This window comes from Plodia interpunctella, chromosome 22 (genome assembly GCF_027563975.2).
Source record: "Plodia interpunctella isolate USDA-ARS_2022_Savannah chromosome 22, ilPloInte3.2, whole genome shotgun sequence".
NCBI lineage: Eukaryota > Metazoa > Arthropoda > Insecta > Lepidoptera > Pyralidae > Plodia > Plodia interpunctella.
The window spans coordinates 4,306,456-4,324,303 of NC_071315.1; the positions used below are offsets into that span (position 1 = coordinate 4,306,456).

The window sequence follows — 17,848 nt, forward strand, 5'->3', positions numbered from 1 at the left end:
TTTGCGCAACAGCAAATTATTTAGTATTAATACAGTGTTGGTGAATGGAGTAAGAAAATTATTTCGGATTATTTCGTTTTGATGCGATATTTGTGATTAAGCTTGTGCAACAATTTTGGATTATATCAAAATAGTACTTTATTGTTGACGAAGGTAAGTTAATTTTATTTGAATTATTTCAAAATAGTTCAGTGTTATTCTTAAAAAGTGAAAATCAGAGAAATGATACACTATTAATGGTAGATATTAATTGCGTCCTATTTACATAAAAAAAAACAAACATTAATATTACAATTATTAAAATTTTTATTTACATTACAAATATTTAGAATATTAGTTAAGATTTGTGTTATTTTTTGGTTAAAATAATAAATTTAATTTATTTTTGAGATAATGCACTGTTGTTGGATTTTTAATTAATTATTGTTTTTGTAACAGATGATGAGAGGTCGGGGGCTTATGTTGTTGGAAAAGGCCATGGAAACTAGTGGAGTAGAATCAGCCATGGAAGTTTCAGAAAGGGGGGTGTCCGTATCTATTTCATCAACCTATGAAGCTTTAGAGAGTGAGGTACTTGTATCTGTTTCATCGGTTTATGAAGCGTCAGGATGGGAGGTACACATATCTGCTCCATCCGCCTATGTAGCACCAGGAAGTGAGATACCCATTTCTACTCCATTAGTCTATGCTGCATCGGGAACGGAGTTACCCGAATCTGTTCCATTAGCTTATAAAACATCGGGTGAGGAGGTACTCGTACCTGCGTCATCGGATCATAACGGTGATGATTTTATTGATGACTCAGACGCTGATCCTACTTTTATTATATCAAAAAAACATATATCTCGTCGTCCTGTAATCCCTTAAAGAATATCTGAAGAATATCGAGCTCGTCGTCAGGCTCCAGCTCATCTTCATCAAGCTCCAGCTCCAGCAGTTCAAGTAGCTCATCTGATGACGAATCCAATAGACCGGGTCCTTTAACAGCAAATACTCAAGGGAATCCAAATTTTTCTCCAACTTTCGCGCCCTCCACATCTTCTACAACTGACACTATTCTGGTAGTGAGCGAACCCAAATTATGTAAAAAGATAAAACGAAACCCTGCAACAAATTAGACAGTTTCGCGTAGAGAAGCAACACCCACTAGCTTTCTTCTACAAAACAACGTTCGCGGAGTCTGACTTTAAAAAAGTCTATGTTCGAATTTGTACAAGGCGGTACAGAGACCAGAGCTTTGCTCCGGTGTTGCTGAAAGCCTGTACAACAAAACTACCTCTGTCCGTAAACAAAAAAAAAGATATTATGGATTTGATCGAAAAAAATATAATACCTACTAATTATGTTGATTCCTATTATAAGACTGCCTTAGGCTTAGAATAGTACAGCACCAGCTGAGTTCCTATTTTTTCTACTTGGAAACGAAATTTCCCATATTTTTGGTATTGTTATTTTTATTAACTACTTTTCGATTATTTTTTTATCCTTAGTAATGGTATTTTAAAAGCTGTGATTTTTAACGATAAGTTATAAAAAACACTTTTTAATTCAGAAGACTGGTTAACATAAGTAAATAAGTAGACTTGAAGCTTCTTGTTATGTGCTACTATTATAAAAATATTAGTAGATTGAACTATTATTCGTAGATATTGAAAGACTGGTTAAGTCCTATTGTTATTACCTATGTTAAATATGCTAAGTTTAAGCAGAGGTATGCTTCCTTATTAATAATTTTTTTATCAAAATATCAGTACCTAATCTTAAAGACTTCGAAAAAGTTTAAGCAGAGTTGCCAATTTGTGTTACCAATTTTTAAAAATATATTTTTGTTATTATTAAGTATTTTTATTAAGTAATACCTAAGTATTACTTAATAAAAATACATAATAGTTATTTCATTACACTGATTTTTGTATATTTTGCTGTTTTATTTGATTTTAAATGGGGCTATCTCAAAAAAATAAATAAATATGTCATTATTGTAAATTCTGTTGCAGAGAAATGTCAAAAGTATAATAGTGCACTATTTCAGCTTTAATCAATAAAAAGCGCGTAAGTCGAAATAATTTAAAAATAAATAGTTCAATTGTTCTAAAACAGTGAATTAAGTCGAAAATTGATATTATTTGCTTTCTTTACTGTTTTTAGCTGATTGAACATAAACTATGCTAATTAGTATTGCAGTCTCTCCATTAAACATTTAAAACCCCGTCAATTACCTCAATACAACATGAGATAACAGTTTTTCGTTGATTCTGAAAAATGAGATATTTTGACTTAGTGCACTGTTGTTCTGGGAGTGCGATATGTCCACATATTTATCAAATATTTTATGCCCTAGACAGAGTCGCGCCTTAATCCGCGCCGTGAATTATGCGAAACCTATAAGTGGTTGATATAATGTGGTTATGTGATGAATTATTTCGCGACATCAGCATCTACTAAAATTATATCCCCGAAATTTCTAACTCAAGATAATCTACAAGATAACCTGTAGTTTATCTTGATCTTGAGTAGCATTTGGGATTTCAAACGGTATCTTTTCGGATTTAAGTTGAACGCTAACTAGAACCGCATCGTCCATTTCGGAACTTCCCGATATTGCAACTTTCACAATTCTTGTGGACTGTTCACCAAATTCCAAAGATATCTTCATAGAATTTCCATGAAGTGGGCCCTCAGACCACACGCTCATTACGTGATGCGTGTTTTGTCCAGTAGCTGTGGCGACGCGTAGTGTTGCCATGCCCTCGAGAGGATCTCCCGGCTGTGACATATGTTGGTAACTCACATGGTGCGCGTGTATGGCGTCGTGGTGGTCCCTGTGGTGTCGCAGGTGCGCATGCGGCTCGTGGTGGGTGTGGTGCCGTGGCAAAAGTTGCTGCGGCGCGTAGTGTTGCGCATATTCGCCTCCGCCTCCACCGCCGCCGTAGTCCATGCCATGGCTCTGATGAAAAGAAATGTTGATTACTGTATTTTTAACGACCTCGGTGGCGCAGTGGTAAGGTTCTTGCCACTGAACCGAGAGGTCCCGGGTTCGATCCCCGGTCGGGTCATGATGGAAAATGATCTTTTTCTGATTGACCCGGGTCTTGGATGTTTATCTATATATGTATGTGTTATTAAATATAGTATCGTTGAGTTAGAATCCCATAACACAAGTCTCGAACTTACTTTGGGGCTAGCTCAATCTGTGTGATTTGTCCTAATATATTTATATATGCCGGAGATAGTGTGAAGTGGAGGTAAAAATTATATCAATAGGGTAGATAGGGTAATACAGGACCATATAATAGCAGCCCTGAGCTTTAACTCTCCATGGATGAGAAAGCGACCAGGTGAAAGATCATCTGAACACCCAGGTCTTCAAAACACTAGAACAGGCTAAAATAGAGTGAAATCGTGAAGAGGTTAATTAGGTCGGATACTCGCTCAGCGGTGAGTGATGCGACTGAAAGCGAGCTATGAGAAAGTAACCAGAAAACGGTTTTATTGGTAATTTCACCATCTAGCATTAATATTGGCATTGATCATAGATAAAAGAAAAATATTTTATCTATGGTATTGATATTGGTCGAAAAGTGTTTTCATAATAAGGGTTCTATATGTTCTAATCTAGGTTTAAAATCGATAGTATGCCCGATGATGGTGGTGTTTGCTGCCAGGGTGTGGCGCAGGCGCGGGAGGCGGCGGGAAGTATCTTCAAGGAAGTAACGAAAAGTTGCATCCTTTTTTATTCCTTTTTGACATGATTTCTGTAATGTGTAATATGATAATGTTCTTGAAAGTTCTGTATCGATGGTACCTGTTGCTGGTGGTGTGGGCTGCCAGGGTGCGGCGCGGGCGCGAACGGTGGCGGGAAGTACGGCGGCTGGAAGTCGGCGAGCGAGGGCTGCGCGCCGCCCCGAAACCCGCCGCCGCCGAGACCCAGCCCGCCGCCGCCGAGACGCTCCTGTCAAAAAGAACATCAATTCAAAAAATGAATGGTTAACAAGTAAAATGCATATGCAAGCCCATACGAATTAACTGTGCACCTCGCGGGAGAGGGGTCACATTCCAGCAGAGTGCGCAGTTGATTCGTACGAGTTGCAGGATAGGATATATAGGCAAACCATCTATTAATAGTGTCAAGAAAGTTGTTGTGTGTATTTCATTCCACATAATAACCACGACTCTCAGCCATGAGGAAATATGACTATGAAGTATATATGTACGCATGTCGAAATCAGTTATATATATAACTGATTTCGACATGCGTTCAAAAGCACAATAACTTAAATCGAATTAAGGTATTCTCCGAGTGATAATAATGATACAGACGAACACGCAAAGTTTGAATTAAACTATCAGCGCATTAATTCTGATAATTTAATGTTTGTACAGTGAAGCATACTTAAGTTAAACTTGATTTATTAAGTCTTATTGCATTGAAATAAAGGCGTTTATATGCTGTATGCATAAATGCAGTGTTATTTATATCGTGATGGTGGTAATGTGTTTTAAATACCAATATTTTATAGGCTTTTATTTAAATTATTGTAAGGTAAGTATGTAATGTTGCAACTCAATTTTGAAGATAGATGTCTTCTACCAATTATGCGTATGATTTGGATTACAAGTACATTATATGATAGGCATAACGTTTTACTGCCCGACATGACATTTTTTGTCACGCGTTGAATGCAATAAGATCGGACTTGTCGACATATAGAAGTTTGTGTCAAAAATGTCGTTTTTTGTAAAAAAAAATAATATCATGCTAATTAATAAGTTTTTGTCGTAAGGCGATTACTCTCTGCACACTAGCTCGGTTCATATTTTTATTGATTTATTTTATTTCTTAGTGAAAATATTTAAACAGACAGAATTTTTATATAAAAACAGATTTTAGTAGAAAGTATTATAGTTTTCCATTACATATTGTAGTCACAGTTGAGTAAATAAAAAACGGTAGCCACTAAATTCCTTTTCAGACTATATTTTTATTACTAAAATTCTTTATGTAGTGTTGCTTACCTGTAAATATGTAAAAATATAAATATTTTTAATTTGCGCTAAGAATAAAAAAAGAAAATAACAAAAAAAAACGCGAGGTGGCCTACTGTACCTACAAGCTGGATGGTTACTCGCGTTAATAAAATCGATCAATTTATACCAGCATCTTATAACTAAAAATCCAATAGAATATATTTTTTGTAACCAAACTTTCATAGCAAATCCGTAGCACTGTAACGTTGAAATATTTTACAGAGTCTACGACACATGTCTACGGCGTAGATCGTCTACGACTTCAGTATATAACTATACTAATAACTTAATAATTGTAAACTTGTATCGAAATACATAAATAAAGACAATTGCTTGGAGTACTTAAAAAAGGGCATGAAAAAATGTATGTAAGACCGGCGACGTGACACCTCTTGCATTCTAGGCCTCCGTAGGCTGCGGTGACCACTTACCATGAGGTGGGCATGCCTCTTTGCTTGCTTAATAGTATAAAAAAATATTAAGTTTAAATATTTTTTTTTTCAAACTGACTGATATCTACCAAATGGCTTCAAAAGGCAGACTTAATAAAGCTAAAAACTTATATTATGAGACGACTAACAGAATGCATTATTAATGTATAATTTATATATATGTTTCCGCTATTTCATATTGACTGCAACATGAAATACTTGTAGCGAAAACATAAAAAGAAAGACAATTCACATTTCGCAAACCGCTGAAGTGCTTGGGCTATCTATAAGCACCCTCTTGAAGTCTAAAAAATTACTACCATTTATTATCCATTGTCTAACGAACGGTGTAGTAATTTCCTAACTGTAATTAATCAGTTTTATCATACTAAGACCAACCGGTCCGGCGAGCGTTTCGACAGGGTCGTATTCTAATAGATACAATTTACTAAATGTGGATCACCGAAAATTGTTGCAATCGAAGTGGTATGGAGAGAAAGCTTTTTATAATGACCGCGAAAAAAATATGTATTTGTTTTTTTTTAAACACCGACGCAAACCGAGGGGTTAAAAGTAAAAAAAGTTTGACAGCTAAGTGTGTCTGTCTGTCTGTCTGTCTGTCTATCTGTCTGTCTGTCTGTGTACGTGGCACCGTAGCTCATCAACGGGTGAATCGATTTGGATGCGTTTTTTTAAAATTAATAGCTACTTTTTATACGGTGTTTCTTTGATATGTTTGATCAAAATCGGATCAGCCCGTTCAAAAGTTATAACGAAATAAATATTGAAAGTCGGGGGTTTTGTCTAACAAATAAACTTGTTTATAGAAAGAATAACAAGCATTTACGTACATAATAACGACAATAAAATATGGTATAAGTCAGCATAGTAAGAACCAATTACTTATAGTATTAGTATAAGTAGATAAGAATATATAATATGACCTAATTCATATTCCTTGGTATATTTAATAAACACTATTATTTGAAGATTTGTTCGTTTTATGTGTTATTCCTAGCAGTAAAATAAATATATTATTAACAAATATTTTTTCCTTATTCTCAATCACAGATTATATATTATTTCTAGTATACATATAGTTGAGTGCAATGAATTATGTATTTGTTAATTGATTGTATAATATCGAAATTCAATAATCAAGGACTTTTATTTCTCTTTTTTGTCTATAAATTAATCATTCTCAGTTTAGATTGTAAGTGATTTGTAGTTTTACCAATATTCAATAATTCTCTGGACCTTCGCTGTTTTGCGTCAACGATCGGCTGATTGATTAGGTACTAACTAACTGACTGACTGACTGGTCTTGCCGGATGTGAACCGTTGACATGTGTACTTTGTGGCGCGCAACCGTCGTGTCGAAACTGAAGCCCAATTATGACATGGAAAAATTGTGGAGTTTGTGATTAACTTGTAACGCAGCTACGCCTTGTTTGGAATCTCTTTCGATGTATTTCGCCTGCGCTGGCACATTTGGATCTACTGTCATAAATTTTAAAATTCTAAATCCGCTCGAACACTTTGACGCGTAAACATTACGATCAAGCTAGCGAGGCAAGAGGGTGGCCGTGATAAATTTATAAACATTAAATAAAATAATAAGAACAGACCCAATAAGGGTCTTACCTTAAGTTTTACAATAAACTTACTTTGCTACCTACTGCCTAGTGCCTATTTATTATAACCCACGATAATAAAACCTGACAAACTATTTCACATTTTAGCACAGTCTATGGACATTCCATAGGCTGTGCATGGATGTATGGATGGTAATATCACAAAACAAATGCGAAAGTAAGTTTGTTTGTTATCTCTTCACGCTCTGTCTACTTAAACAATCTTCTTGAAATTTTGCAAACATATAGTTTGAAGTATAAAGAAGGACATAGGGTACCTTTCATCCCGGAAAATTAACGCGGGCGCAGCTGCGGGCTAAACCTATCCATATGAACGATGATGACATAACATTGACGACATTAGGTAGTCTTCACGGTTTTAAAATTATCAATTAAAAAAAAGTTAATTGGTCATAATAAATTAAATTACTTCATATTAATTGATTGATAAACGAAAAAAGAATGATAAAATAATAAAATAATAAAATAACAGAGGTTTTTAAAGCCATTAAAGGCCAAAGACAAACAAATCTAATAGATTCATTTTTGGCGCCATCAACAAAACTCATTGTCAATAAAACTCTGAAATATTGCCAGCCATGGAGAAAGCTATGCGGAGGTCAAGCAGGTCGCATTTCGTAAGCTCTCCGCAACAAAAGCTCTATTGAGTTAGCAAGTTTGTTCTATTAGTGATAAATTATGCTAGTGATGGGAACAAGTGATTGATAGGGTATCTATAAAACTAGTAAATTATACCGGATTAAAAAAATCCGGCTGAAAAAATATCTGTTGTATTTTAAAGTTCTTAAATATTTATCACTTTTAAGAATCTATTTAAAAATCTAATTTAAGTGTTGAAGTATGATATAAAATAAATGTATACTGAGACTTATCGAAATCATATTTTATTGTGATTAAAAAGATTACTCGAAAACAATTAATACAAATTTATTGCAGTCATTATATCAAAAATAACATCAGCATCACAATCAACTGTTAATTACTAAAAAAAAGTATGATAGTGCGATCAATTATCGAAAATCGATATCGATACTCGCCGTCAGATCGAATAGAATTTACTGTTACGACAACATTCGATCAATCAAATTTGGAATGTGTATTAGGCACATACCGGACTATATCTCAATTACAATACGATAAAATTGATCGATATATGTGTCTCATTAACATAGGAACTGGGCTCTTCACTAGTATTGCTTTATTATTTGATTGATTGTGTAAAAACAGTGCTTGTTAGAATGTTATTCTACTACCTATCCCACATAACCATGTCATAAATCTGCTCTAAGTTTTAAGTGGGTTGTACAGTATTATTGTAAAAAATAATGTTTTTTTACAATATTATTATAAATAATTCTAATAATATGTAATATACTAATACAGGTGGCACTCCTCAGAGCCGTAGCATTTCAGAAATTAGGACTTTTATTTTTTTATTTAGGATTAAAAATATATTTGTACATTTCTCGCATAGCAACAAACAAATTTCATTATGAGAAGACCTATATCTTGGGAATCTGGAGCACCGTTACTGTAAAGGTTTATTATGGCACAGTGACCATACTAGAGCATAATTGTCTAGTATCTTGATTAAGTTTTCTTTATGAGATAGATTTTAGATAACTTCTTCCGCATATTTTACAACCGATATTCGAATTATAGAAATGCTCGTTCGAAATAAGATCAATCAAAATGTTCAACTGGATATTTACCACTTAACTACGCGAATTTTAATTAGAAATTCCGCCGTTGTGGATTTCCAGTTTACGATCGAATCCAAATCATTTTATTGTATGCACTTGGTGTTAATTGATACGAACGTGTTTGTTTACCTTTGTAAGTTTACCTGAATTGAGGCGTGTGGTTTCCGCAAAAAGGAAAGGAAACTAATCCTGAACTGAACCCAGTAACTAAAATAAATGTCATAATTCTCACCTGCACCTCAATCACGCTGGATAAGTCCACGTACGCCAGCGCAATGTCTTTTATTCACTTCATTAAAAAAAAAAACACTTTTTAAAAAACCATGCACTGCACTTTTCTACTTAAATCTACATTGCTCCAGATTATTATTTTTTTATTTGAGTTGTTTTCAGTTATGGAAAGACACGTCTTTATACCTTACGGGACTGATAAAGGCTGGCGTTAAAGCTAAAGTGAGCTTTAATATCAGGGGTTGAGAGCTCAATGTGGTTGGAAATGCAATCTTAAACAACATAACAATATAGTGAGATAGCCTACTGCTTTCTCACAGTTAGTATAGTGTTTTAACGTTTTTGTATGTCTTTAAGTTTAGTTCACTTTCAAGTTACAATTTAATTATGCTGTTTTAGTATAGGTTATATTTATAAGTTGTGATTTGTGTCTATGTATCTATTAGTATAAACGTGTTATCTCAATAGCTTTGAAAAATGGTAATCAATAACGCGTCTAACCACACATGGATTTGACGGAAGAATGTATCGACTCGTATAAAACATCGAATTATCTACATTAATCGAGTTACAGTGAGGTGAAAGTTACAAAAACAGTATGTAAATGATGTTCGATAACGAATATCGATAATTATCGATCCCTTAAAAGGCGGGGGAATCGACTCGGATGGTGATTACTTTTTAAATTGCTGTTTGGATCGGCTACTGTTTTTGTGGAACGCTAATTTCAAATTGAGGTTATGTTTCAGAAACCTGTTCCTTACATATACAATACCTATTAATTTTCTATTTGATTACAATGAAGTTAGAATAAACTGAGAATTAGATACCATGTTCATTGTTTTTATTTCTCAAAAAAAAAAAATAGATTTCATATTTCCTGTGTAATAGGTAATTTATTAGGTAAATAGGATCTTAATTAAATTGTTTGATTTTTGATAGATATAAGTGAGAGTAATTAATTCAATTTTCAATTCATCTAACGGCATAAAATTTATTACATATTTAATACATTTAAAAAAAATTGACATTTCTAGTTTAATCAGATTTCAAATTGACACTCCATTACAAAGAATAAATTTTTGTGTTATAGCATCTCAATATAATTTAATATAGTTACTAACTATATAGTTAGTGTTCTCCGCGATGACTCTCCTAATTTTACGGAATTAAAATACATTTAAATTTTTTAATATTGAATATTTAACGTGCCAGTAATAGGTTAAAGCGATTGATCCAGACGAATATCGATAAAATCGATTCAACACGCTGAATCGAGACTAAATGGAATTAAAACTGGTAGTTAGCAAATTAACAGTAACGGTATCGATATTAATTTTAGTTTTTATTTAGTTGTTTTATTGCGAAAGCTCTATGATATCTTGATTAAAACCTATTATGTGTTTTGGCCGTTATTTAAATTGAATATTTAAAATGCCTTGTTATATAGTAGAATCATTTCAGTAGCCTAAACTAAGTAAGTAGGTACTAAAGTTTTAATTTCTACACTTTTCGTTTACCGACGACATTCAAGGCGAGCAACCGTAGATTTTACTTAAAAAAAAAAAAACTATTTTTAATTCACTCGTTTTGATATGAATCGATATTATCCCGAATATTGCTGATTTTAATTTCTACAGAAAATATTTTGTTTACAACACTTGCGTTTCCCGGCGGGATCGAGTGGACACGAATCGAATCGATAATCGGCAATCGTTAATTACGATCGCTCGCGACGCGCGCTCGCGGCCGACTGCCGAGGGCGGTCCGCCCTCGGGGTGCCGCGACCTTAGTGACAGCCGACCCTTCAGGACATTGAAAACGTTACTATTTGCTTTTTAAAAATTTTCTATTTTTATTATTTACGCCCTGGTTATTCTTTTTTAAAAATTTTGTAGAACGTTGAATTTAATCGAGTTCGCAATTTCATCAAGTTGCCCATACACTCTAAGTATGAAATTGCATTTTTTCTGTCATTTTAATTCGTTAAATAAACACGTTTAATACGACTAAGTAAATAGTTTTTTTATTTAGATACGACATATGGCTTTAGCATATTGTAAAGCATACAAATACAAGCATACTTCTACTCATTAAAGTTCCGGCGGGGACATTTTTTCTTTTTAAGAAAAGTTTACGTACGCCACGATCCTGACAAATCACACTCGCTTCCTCTATGAGTATAGAGGAAGCAAGTGTGACTCTATCACTCTCTTCACGCATGCTCTCCTCCTCACTCAGGTTACTTGTTTTTGATAATTGTCAGCCAGTTCTTTATTATACTGTGCCGAATTTTTAACTTTATAATTGCACAATACGCGATAAATGCAAAAAAATATCTTATCAAGTCAGGTGGGTGCATTAGTAATAAAATAAATTGTAATTGGGGTCAATTAGAATCAGATAAAGATATTATAAATAAATCTAATTTTGCAACGTGTTGCAATAAAGTAATACCTAATTTTGAACTTGGAAATAAATCAAGAAACATGTATGTCACTTTTACTTTTTATGGGCGGAAGTTTCTTACGAGGACATTCGTGTAATTTGGCATTTTGACGCATTTATCACATACGATATGAGGCGAGATCATTGATAGGTATTTAGATACAGACAGGTGTAGGCAAATATATTTATACTAAATGACTGAGCAAGGGTGTAATGAAATGGTGTGTCTATTTAAGATTAGTTAAGTTTATTTAGTTAGTGTCATTAATTAAAATAAAAACGTAGTGAATAACTATTTGAAATGGTTAAATATGATTTTTTTCCATTTCTTTTTAATCAAAATCGTAATGACCTGAGAACTTGTTTGTGAACGATTTATTACCCTATTTAATAAATTTTAAAAACCAATATTGAAGAACAAAATTAACTAAATTATTGTTATTGATTTTGAAAAAAATATGCGGTATGAAAGTTAGGTAGCTTTACATATTTATGGAAAGAACTCAACTTTTAAAGGTTAATTTCAGTTAAATATATCAGCGCCTAACGTATTTTCTCGATCTTAACTCACAATTTTCAGTTCTAAAACCCGTGGTAGCGGCGCCACGCCTCTCGGTCATAATTAGTAGGTATTGGTCTCGATTCGCCATTGGTGATCACTCGATTGTGCACTTACATGAGGTTAAGTACGGTTCGTTACACACACACTTTTTATGTAATTTGTGTAGCACTTCATTACAGTATAACGCGACTGTTGTACTTCAGCTCGAATGAGTTGAAGTGGGGGCGCGTTGAACGGAACGACGTAAGAAACATCGCCCACTATTGTGTAAATTTTTGAAGTGAAAACTTCTTTAGCGGCGTTGTGCACTTTTTATGATGGGTGAAAATGTTAAATTTGCGTCAGGACACGAGACCTGATCGAAAATTCGTAAGACGTCAAAAATACACAACGTTAATATACAAGTTTTCAATTCTGCCGGCAATCGCAGAGTGCAACACGTTTTTTTTGTTTATAATTGAGTCGCAAATGGTCTTTTTTATTCTAAAAATCTATTTGACAATCGTATTTTGTTTCAGTGATTTTTTCTGATCTCTTTGATGCACTTTAAAATTACAAGACCCCACTGTGAAAAAATCATTTTAGTATCCAAAATATTTTATAAGATTCTAGCGGCTATTCTGTTTGCTCGGGTAAAAACATAATAAATTATAGTATAGTAGTATAGTTCCTGTGTATTGGTGAAAATCCGTGCAGTAGTTTTTGAGTTTATTGCAAACAGACAGACGTGGCAGGACACAAAGAGAGCAACATACGTGTGACACCCCAGGTATTGCAGGCGTTGATAGGCGGTGGTAACCACTTACCAACAGGTAGGTCACAAGTTTGTTTGCCTACTTGGTAGATAAAAAAGTGCAAGAATCTGGAACCTTTTCTTAAAATGAACTTAAATATTCAATTTCATTTTTTCCAAAATGGCGTCACTCCCACACAGTAAACCGATTGATTCGTTAACGCGTTCACTTTCGATAATATCCGTTATTTACTGAGTTAGTTAGTCACCCTTAAGGGTCGAGGGGATGGTATGCCCCAGGGCCTGTTAAGTGGGAAGCCCTTATGAACATGTTCAGAGAAATATAGGCTTTGACAGCGGCGTCGTCCGCATTTATGTATCTATACTATTAATATAAAGAGGTAAGCGTTTGTGAGTTTGTATGTTTGAGGCGGGTAATCTCCGAAACTACCGAACCGATTTTAAAAAATCTTTCACCGTTAGAAAGGTACATTATCCAAGATTGCTATAGGCTATATTTTATCTCAAAATTCCCACGGGGGCGAAGCCCCGGTCAACTTCTAGTATGTAATATTTTACCGACACTCACCCATTGCCTATAACATAAATTGGATTTTAAATAAACGTAGTCAGTCCCTCTCTTATTAGACTGTTTCCCGGTTTCTTCCTCAGTCACACACAAAGCGTTAAAGCCCAGAGTTCGCCTTCCTACTTTTTCTTCTTTATTTCGCATGGTCTTCGGCATCTTTAAGTTATCTGACTATTGGCATGCTCATCCTCTTTGCATCACTTTTAAACACGAAAATATAGACAGTAAGTAATAAGTATAGATTATTGTTACTTATGAATAAATCCTAGTATATTTGTTAGGTTATTGTTACTTATGAATAAATCCTAGTATATTTGTTACAAGAGAAAATATATTCATAGTTGAACAAAGAACTGGCCAATTTGTAACGAATACAAAGAAATAAATGAATATAAAAAAAGAAAAATAAGATTGAACGCATTATGCCGCGCATTGATTTTGAAAGAAGAACGCGCGTCGATTGGCTGATAGCCTGAGGCAAAGATAGCGGGGTGCCATGCTGCCAGTCTTTCATCAGGAAATACGAATTTATTTGTGTAATTTAGTTTTGGAATTAATAAAAAAGTAGTCAACTGTAGTATTTTATGGATACTTATTGAAATCTTTTAAAACAGTACTTTTTAAACAACTATTATTATATACTATAATTTCTTCTCAAAGCTGGATTAAATTGATCATAATAGGCGTGCTGATACTTATTCAATATCAATGATCAATCACATAAATAAAATTTAAAATATAATACATACATATAGTTCATTTTTTTTTCTGTTTCAGTAGAGTGCGTATTGTATACTCTAATTTTGCGATTTGTCGTAAGTCTTCGGTAGTATAGTGGTCAGTATCCCCGCCTGTCACGCGGGAGACCGGGGTTCGATTCCCCGCCGGAGAGATCTCTTTTTATTTTTATAATTTAATACAATTTTTGTATTTTATTATTATATATTTGTAATTTTATTTCCAGTTTAACAAAAATGCTAAATATTTCAAATAAGCTAGACGTTTGTCTGACTTAATCTATTTTTTTTTAATTTGAACAGTTAAATATTATATACTGAACCAAACTTAAAAATATTAATTTATTGATTTTTCTGTAAAAATTACATTTTCAAAGTTTGTTAAAAATCTTTAACCGAACTTCATTTATCCTACTAAACTAAAACGAAAAAAAACAAGCATGCTTTTTGCAACCTGAAAAAATATAGAACACAATCAATTTTTTGAAACAATCTCCGACGAAATACGGGCAGAAGACGATAACTACTGAAAAATTAACTGTATTTGAACCGCAACTAAGGTCAGCCGGTCAGGAAATGACCTGTACATTTTGGCGGCAAAAACTCACTTAATTATGGAATTCGTAACCTGGTAATAAAGAAAACGAAAAAATTAAGAAAGCCGCCGCGATTTCCATACAAAATAATGTTGGTACAGATCTGCAGATGGCGAAAAGTCAAATTAGATACTTTTATTTAGGAAGTCAATTTTTATTCAATACTGCGCCCCGTGGGAATTTCGGGATAAAAAGTTACCTCACCATATGTGTTATTCCAGGTTATTTTCTAACCGTGTACAAAATTTCATAACAATCGGTCCAAGAATTTAGTTGAGATTATTTTTGAAACTAGGATGCCAGTGACGTCCTATCAGGTCATGATTTTGGAATCAAAAAGCATAATTCCTGAAGAAGAAGAATTCCGTTAAAGTATTAACGAGAAAAAATAGTAGTACTTCACGTGAAAAGTAATTGATTAAAGTGGAAATAAGTACGGTGTTTGGTTAATTTAATACAAATATTTGATGTGTGATCTAACTAAATAATTGCAGTTTATAGACTAACTGTTGCTGCTGCTCCGCCATGGCAGCTAATGTTTGACCTCAGGTCATTAACTATACTTATTCCAAATGTCATCAAAATCGGCTTAGTAGTTAAGTGAAAAGCGTTACTAGTATCACAGATTATATAATACTTCCAGAACTAGTATTATATAGTACTTAGAGAAATACTAAATTATTGAAAATTTCACGTGAAAAAGCGCCTATGTTGGAATTTATATGGATATATGTATAAAATTGTTTATCAATCAAAATATTTTTTCTGTGACTTTTATAATTTGTGTGTTTGTTCCGTTATGTTCTCGGAAACGCGTGATTGATTCCGCCGCGGCCGCCCATTGTGACGTTTTTAATCTGTGATTTTGGTCAAGTGGTCAGCTGTGTGCCTACTTTTGTATGTACTTGATAAAATATTTATTTTACTTTTTACTATGCTCTCTCACTCATGCGTTTTCCTAGTTTCTTTCCAGCCATAGAGTTTTGGAGCCCAGGTTCCGCTTTCCCACTTTTACCCCTCTCCACTTCGCATTAACTTCAGCATCTTTAGTTAGATGTCAGACCATTGGCACTCATCGACGATATCAAGCCAGCACTTCTTGGGTGTGCCCCATGTGCAAGGACCAGGAGTATTTTTTATACTATACTTTAAAAAAAGCTATAACATATATATCCCTGTCTCTATGGATAGATAGATATAGATAGATAAGAATTTTATTTGCATCAACTGGGACACGTACAAATAATTAAAAGTTGGAACATGCTAGATAGAGATATACATCTATAAATAACTATATGTATGGATATTATATATTTGGATTCTACAGTTCTGTAGCTCATGGACGAGAGGATAGATGGATGAGAGGTGTATGAGAGAGTGTATAATTTAAGATAAATCAAATAAGATCTGTAATCAGAATATGGACGTTTATGTCTGTTTAAATTCGTTTCTTTCAGCATTTTCCTCCCGCTACGCGGTCGTTCCGAAACGCTAGTAGTAAATATTATTTATTTCATATAAGTGAAACTGGACTTTTTAGGGAATTACTTTAGTGGCTAGATATATTTACTTACAATTTAATGTATCAGGTTTGAACTAATTATTAAATTATTTTCAACAAAATTGTTTACATGTTTACGATTCGTAAGAAAAAAACGGACTATATATAATTGTCAATTCAATAAAACGTTATGCGACATACATATTAAAGTTTAAAATTCAATGTCACACATATCTGACTATATGTATCGCAAGTATGTATTGTGTAATAATGAAGCGGATTCGGAGCAACTTTCTATACAAACAAGTATTACTTATATGATGTATAGTATGACTTTGTACGTAACTGCTGTCGAAATTTATATGTGAGGGAGGACCAGTGACATACTTTATATCTCGCCGGCTTTACTCGCGGCTTCGCCCGCGTGAATTTCCCATGGGAAATGTATTTTTTCCCTGAATGAAAGTGTAGAAGTAGCCTATGTGCTTCTCGTACTCATATGAGTGACGACCTCGGTGGCGCAGTGGTAAAGTGCTTGCCTCTGAACCGAGAGGTCCCGGGTTCGTTCCCCGGTCGGGTCATGATGGAAAATGTTTTTTTTCTGATTGGCCCGGGTCTTGGATGTTTATCTTTATATGTATTTGTTGTAAAATATAGTATCGTTAAGTTAGTATCCGTGTGATTTGTATTTATTTATATTTATGAGCCAAGAAGATAGGTTGAGTACATAAAGCGAATATAAGTAGATATAACAAACAAACTTACTTTCGCATTTATAATATTAGTTGGGATTGAGACTAGTATGTTTGTTAGTTCTTCACGCTCAAACGACAGCGCCAATTTTCTTGAAACTTGGTGTTAAGGTAGCTTTGATCAACATATAGAGTACTTTTCATCCCGAAAGTACGCGATTTCCGTAAGATTTGGTCTAAAGTCTGATAGTCAATGGCGCTTTATAAAGTAGGTGGCGCTACAGTGCTTAAAAACATACCATTTTTTTATGACTACGCAGGTAACACTGCGGGGTGCAGCTAGTTATAAATATTTAGCATTTCACAATCGATGCTTCGTCCAACTGTCGTCGCATACTTTAGGTTCGACTACCGAATTAATGGAAAGCTACTAGCCGCGCCATTCGTTATCTGTGGCGTTGTAAAAAAAAACAATAGCACTGTATAAACGAGCCGGTCATATATTATTGTTATTCGAATGCTGTTCTATTAAGACGCGGGGGTCTACCATTTGTCTTTTATTACTCTTTGATACTCACGAAAAATAATTCGAAATACGAAAGAAATTTACAAGTACGAGTTTTTATTTGGATTATTTGGCTAATAATACGATGCAAAACAATTCAGTAATTGTATTCACCTTCACAGGTACTGTTTCACGTCAAATTTTAAATCATATAAGTACCTATTATTTATCAAAAAACTATAAACTACCGTCGGATACTTCGTTAAAAGGTACCTACTCCTACCGAGGATCCTCCTCTTTTCGCTTGCTTACGAAAATCTTTAAAGCCATATGTTAGATTAAGATAGACTGAAGATTGCGCTAGTGCAATAATGCGGTCCCAGGGTAAGAAACAACGAAAAAATATCTTGAAACTGATCGTACGAGAACGCATCGAG

At 34.0% G+C, this 17,848-nt stretch overlaps 1 protein-coding gene and 1 non-coding gene across 6 annotated transcripts in view; one reads left to right on the forward strand and one right to left on the reverse strand.

The window, feature by feature from the left end:
- TfAP-2 (Transcription factor AP-2) overlaps nt 1-17,848 on the reverse strand; it is an 89,395-nt gene that overhangs the window by 14,316 nt on the left and 57,231 nt on the right. For all 5 annotated transcript variants that reach the window (XM_053762354.2, XM_053762355.1, XM_053762352.1 and 2 more), the window contains 2 exons: nt 3,806-3,952; nt 2,792-2,947 (listed from right to left, as the gene is read on the reverse strand). In XM_053762354.2, coding sequence (XP_053618329.1) covers nt 2,792-2,947; nt 3,806-3,952 — 303 coding nt within the window. The remainder of the gene's footprint in view (nt 1-2,791; nt 2,948-3,805; nt 3,953-17,848) is intronic.
- Nucleotides 14,201-14,272, forward strand: TRNAD-GUC (transfer RNA aspartic acid (anticodon GUC)). Its single transcript has one exon. It is a non-coding gene; the product is annotated as a tRNA-Asp (tRNA).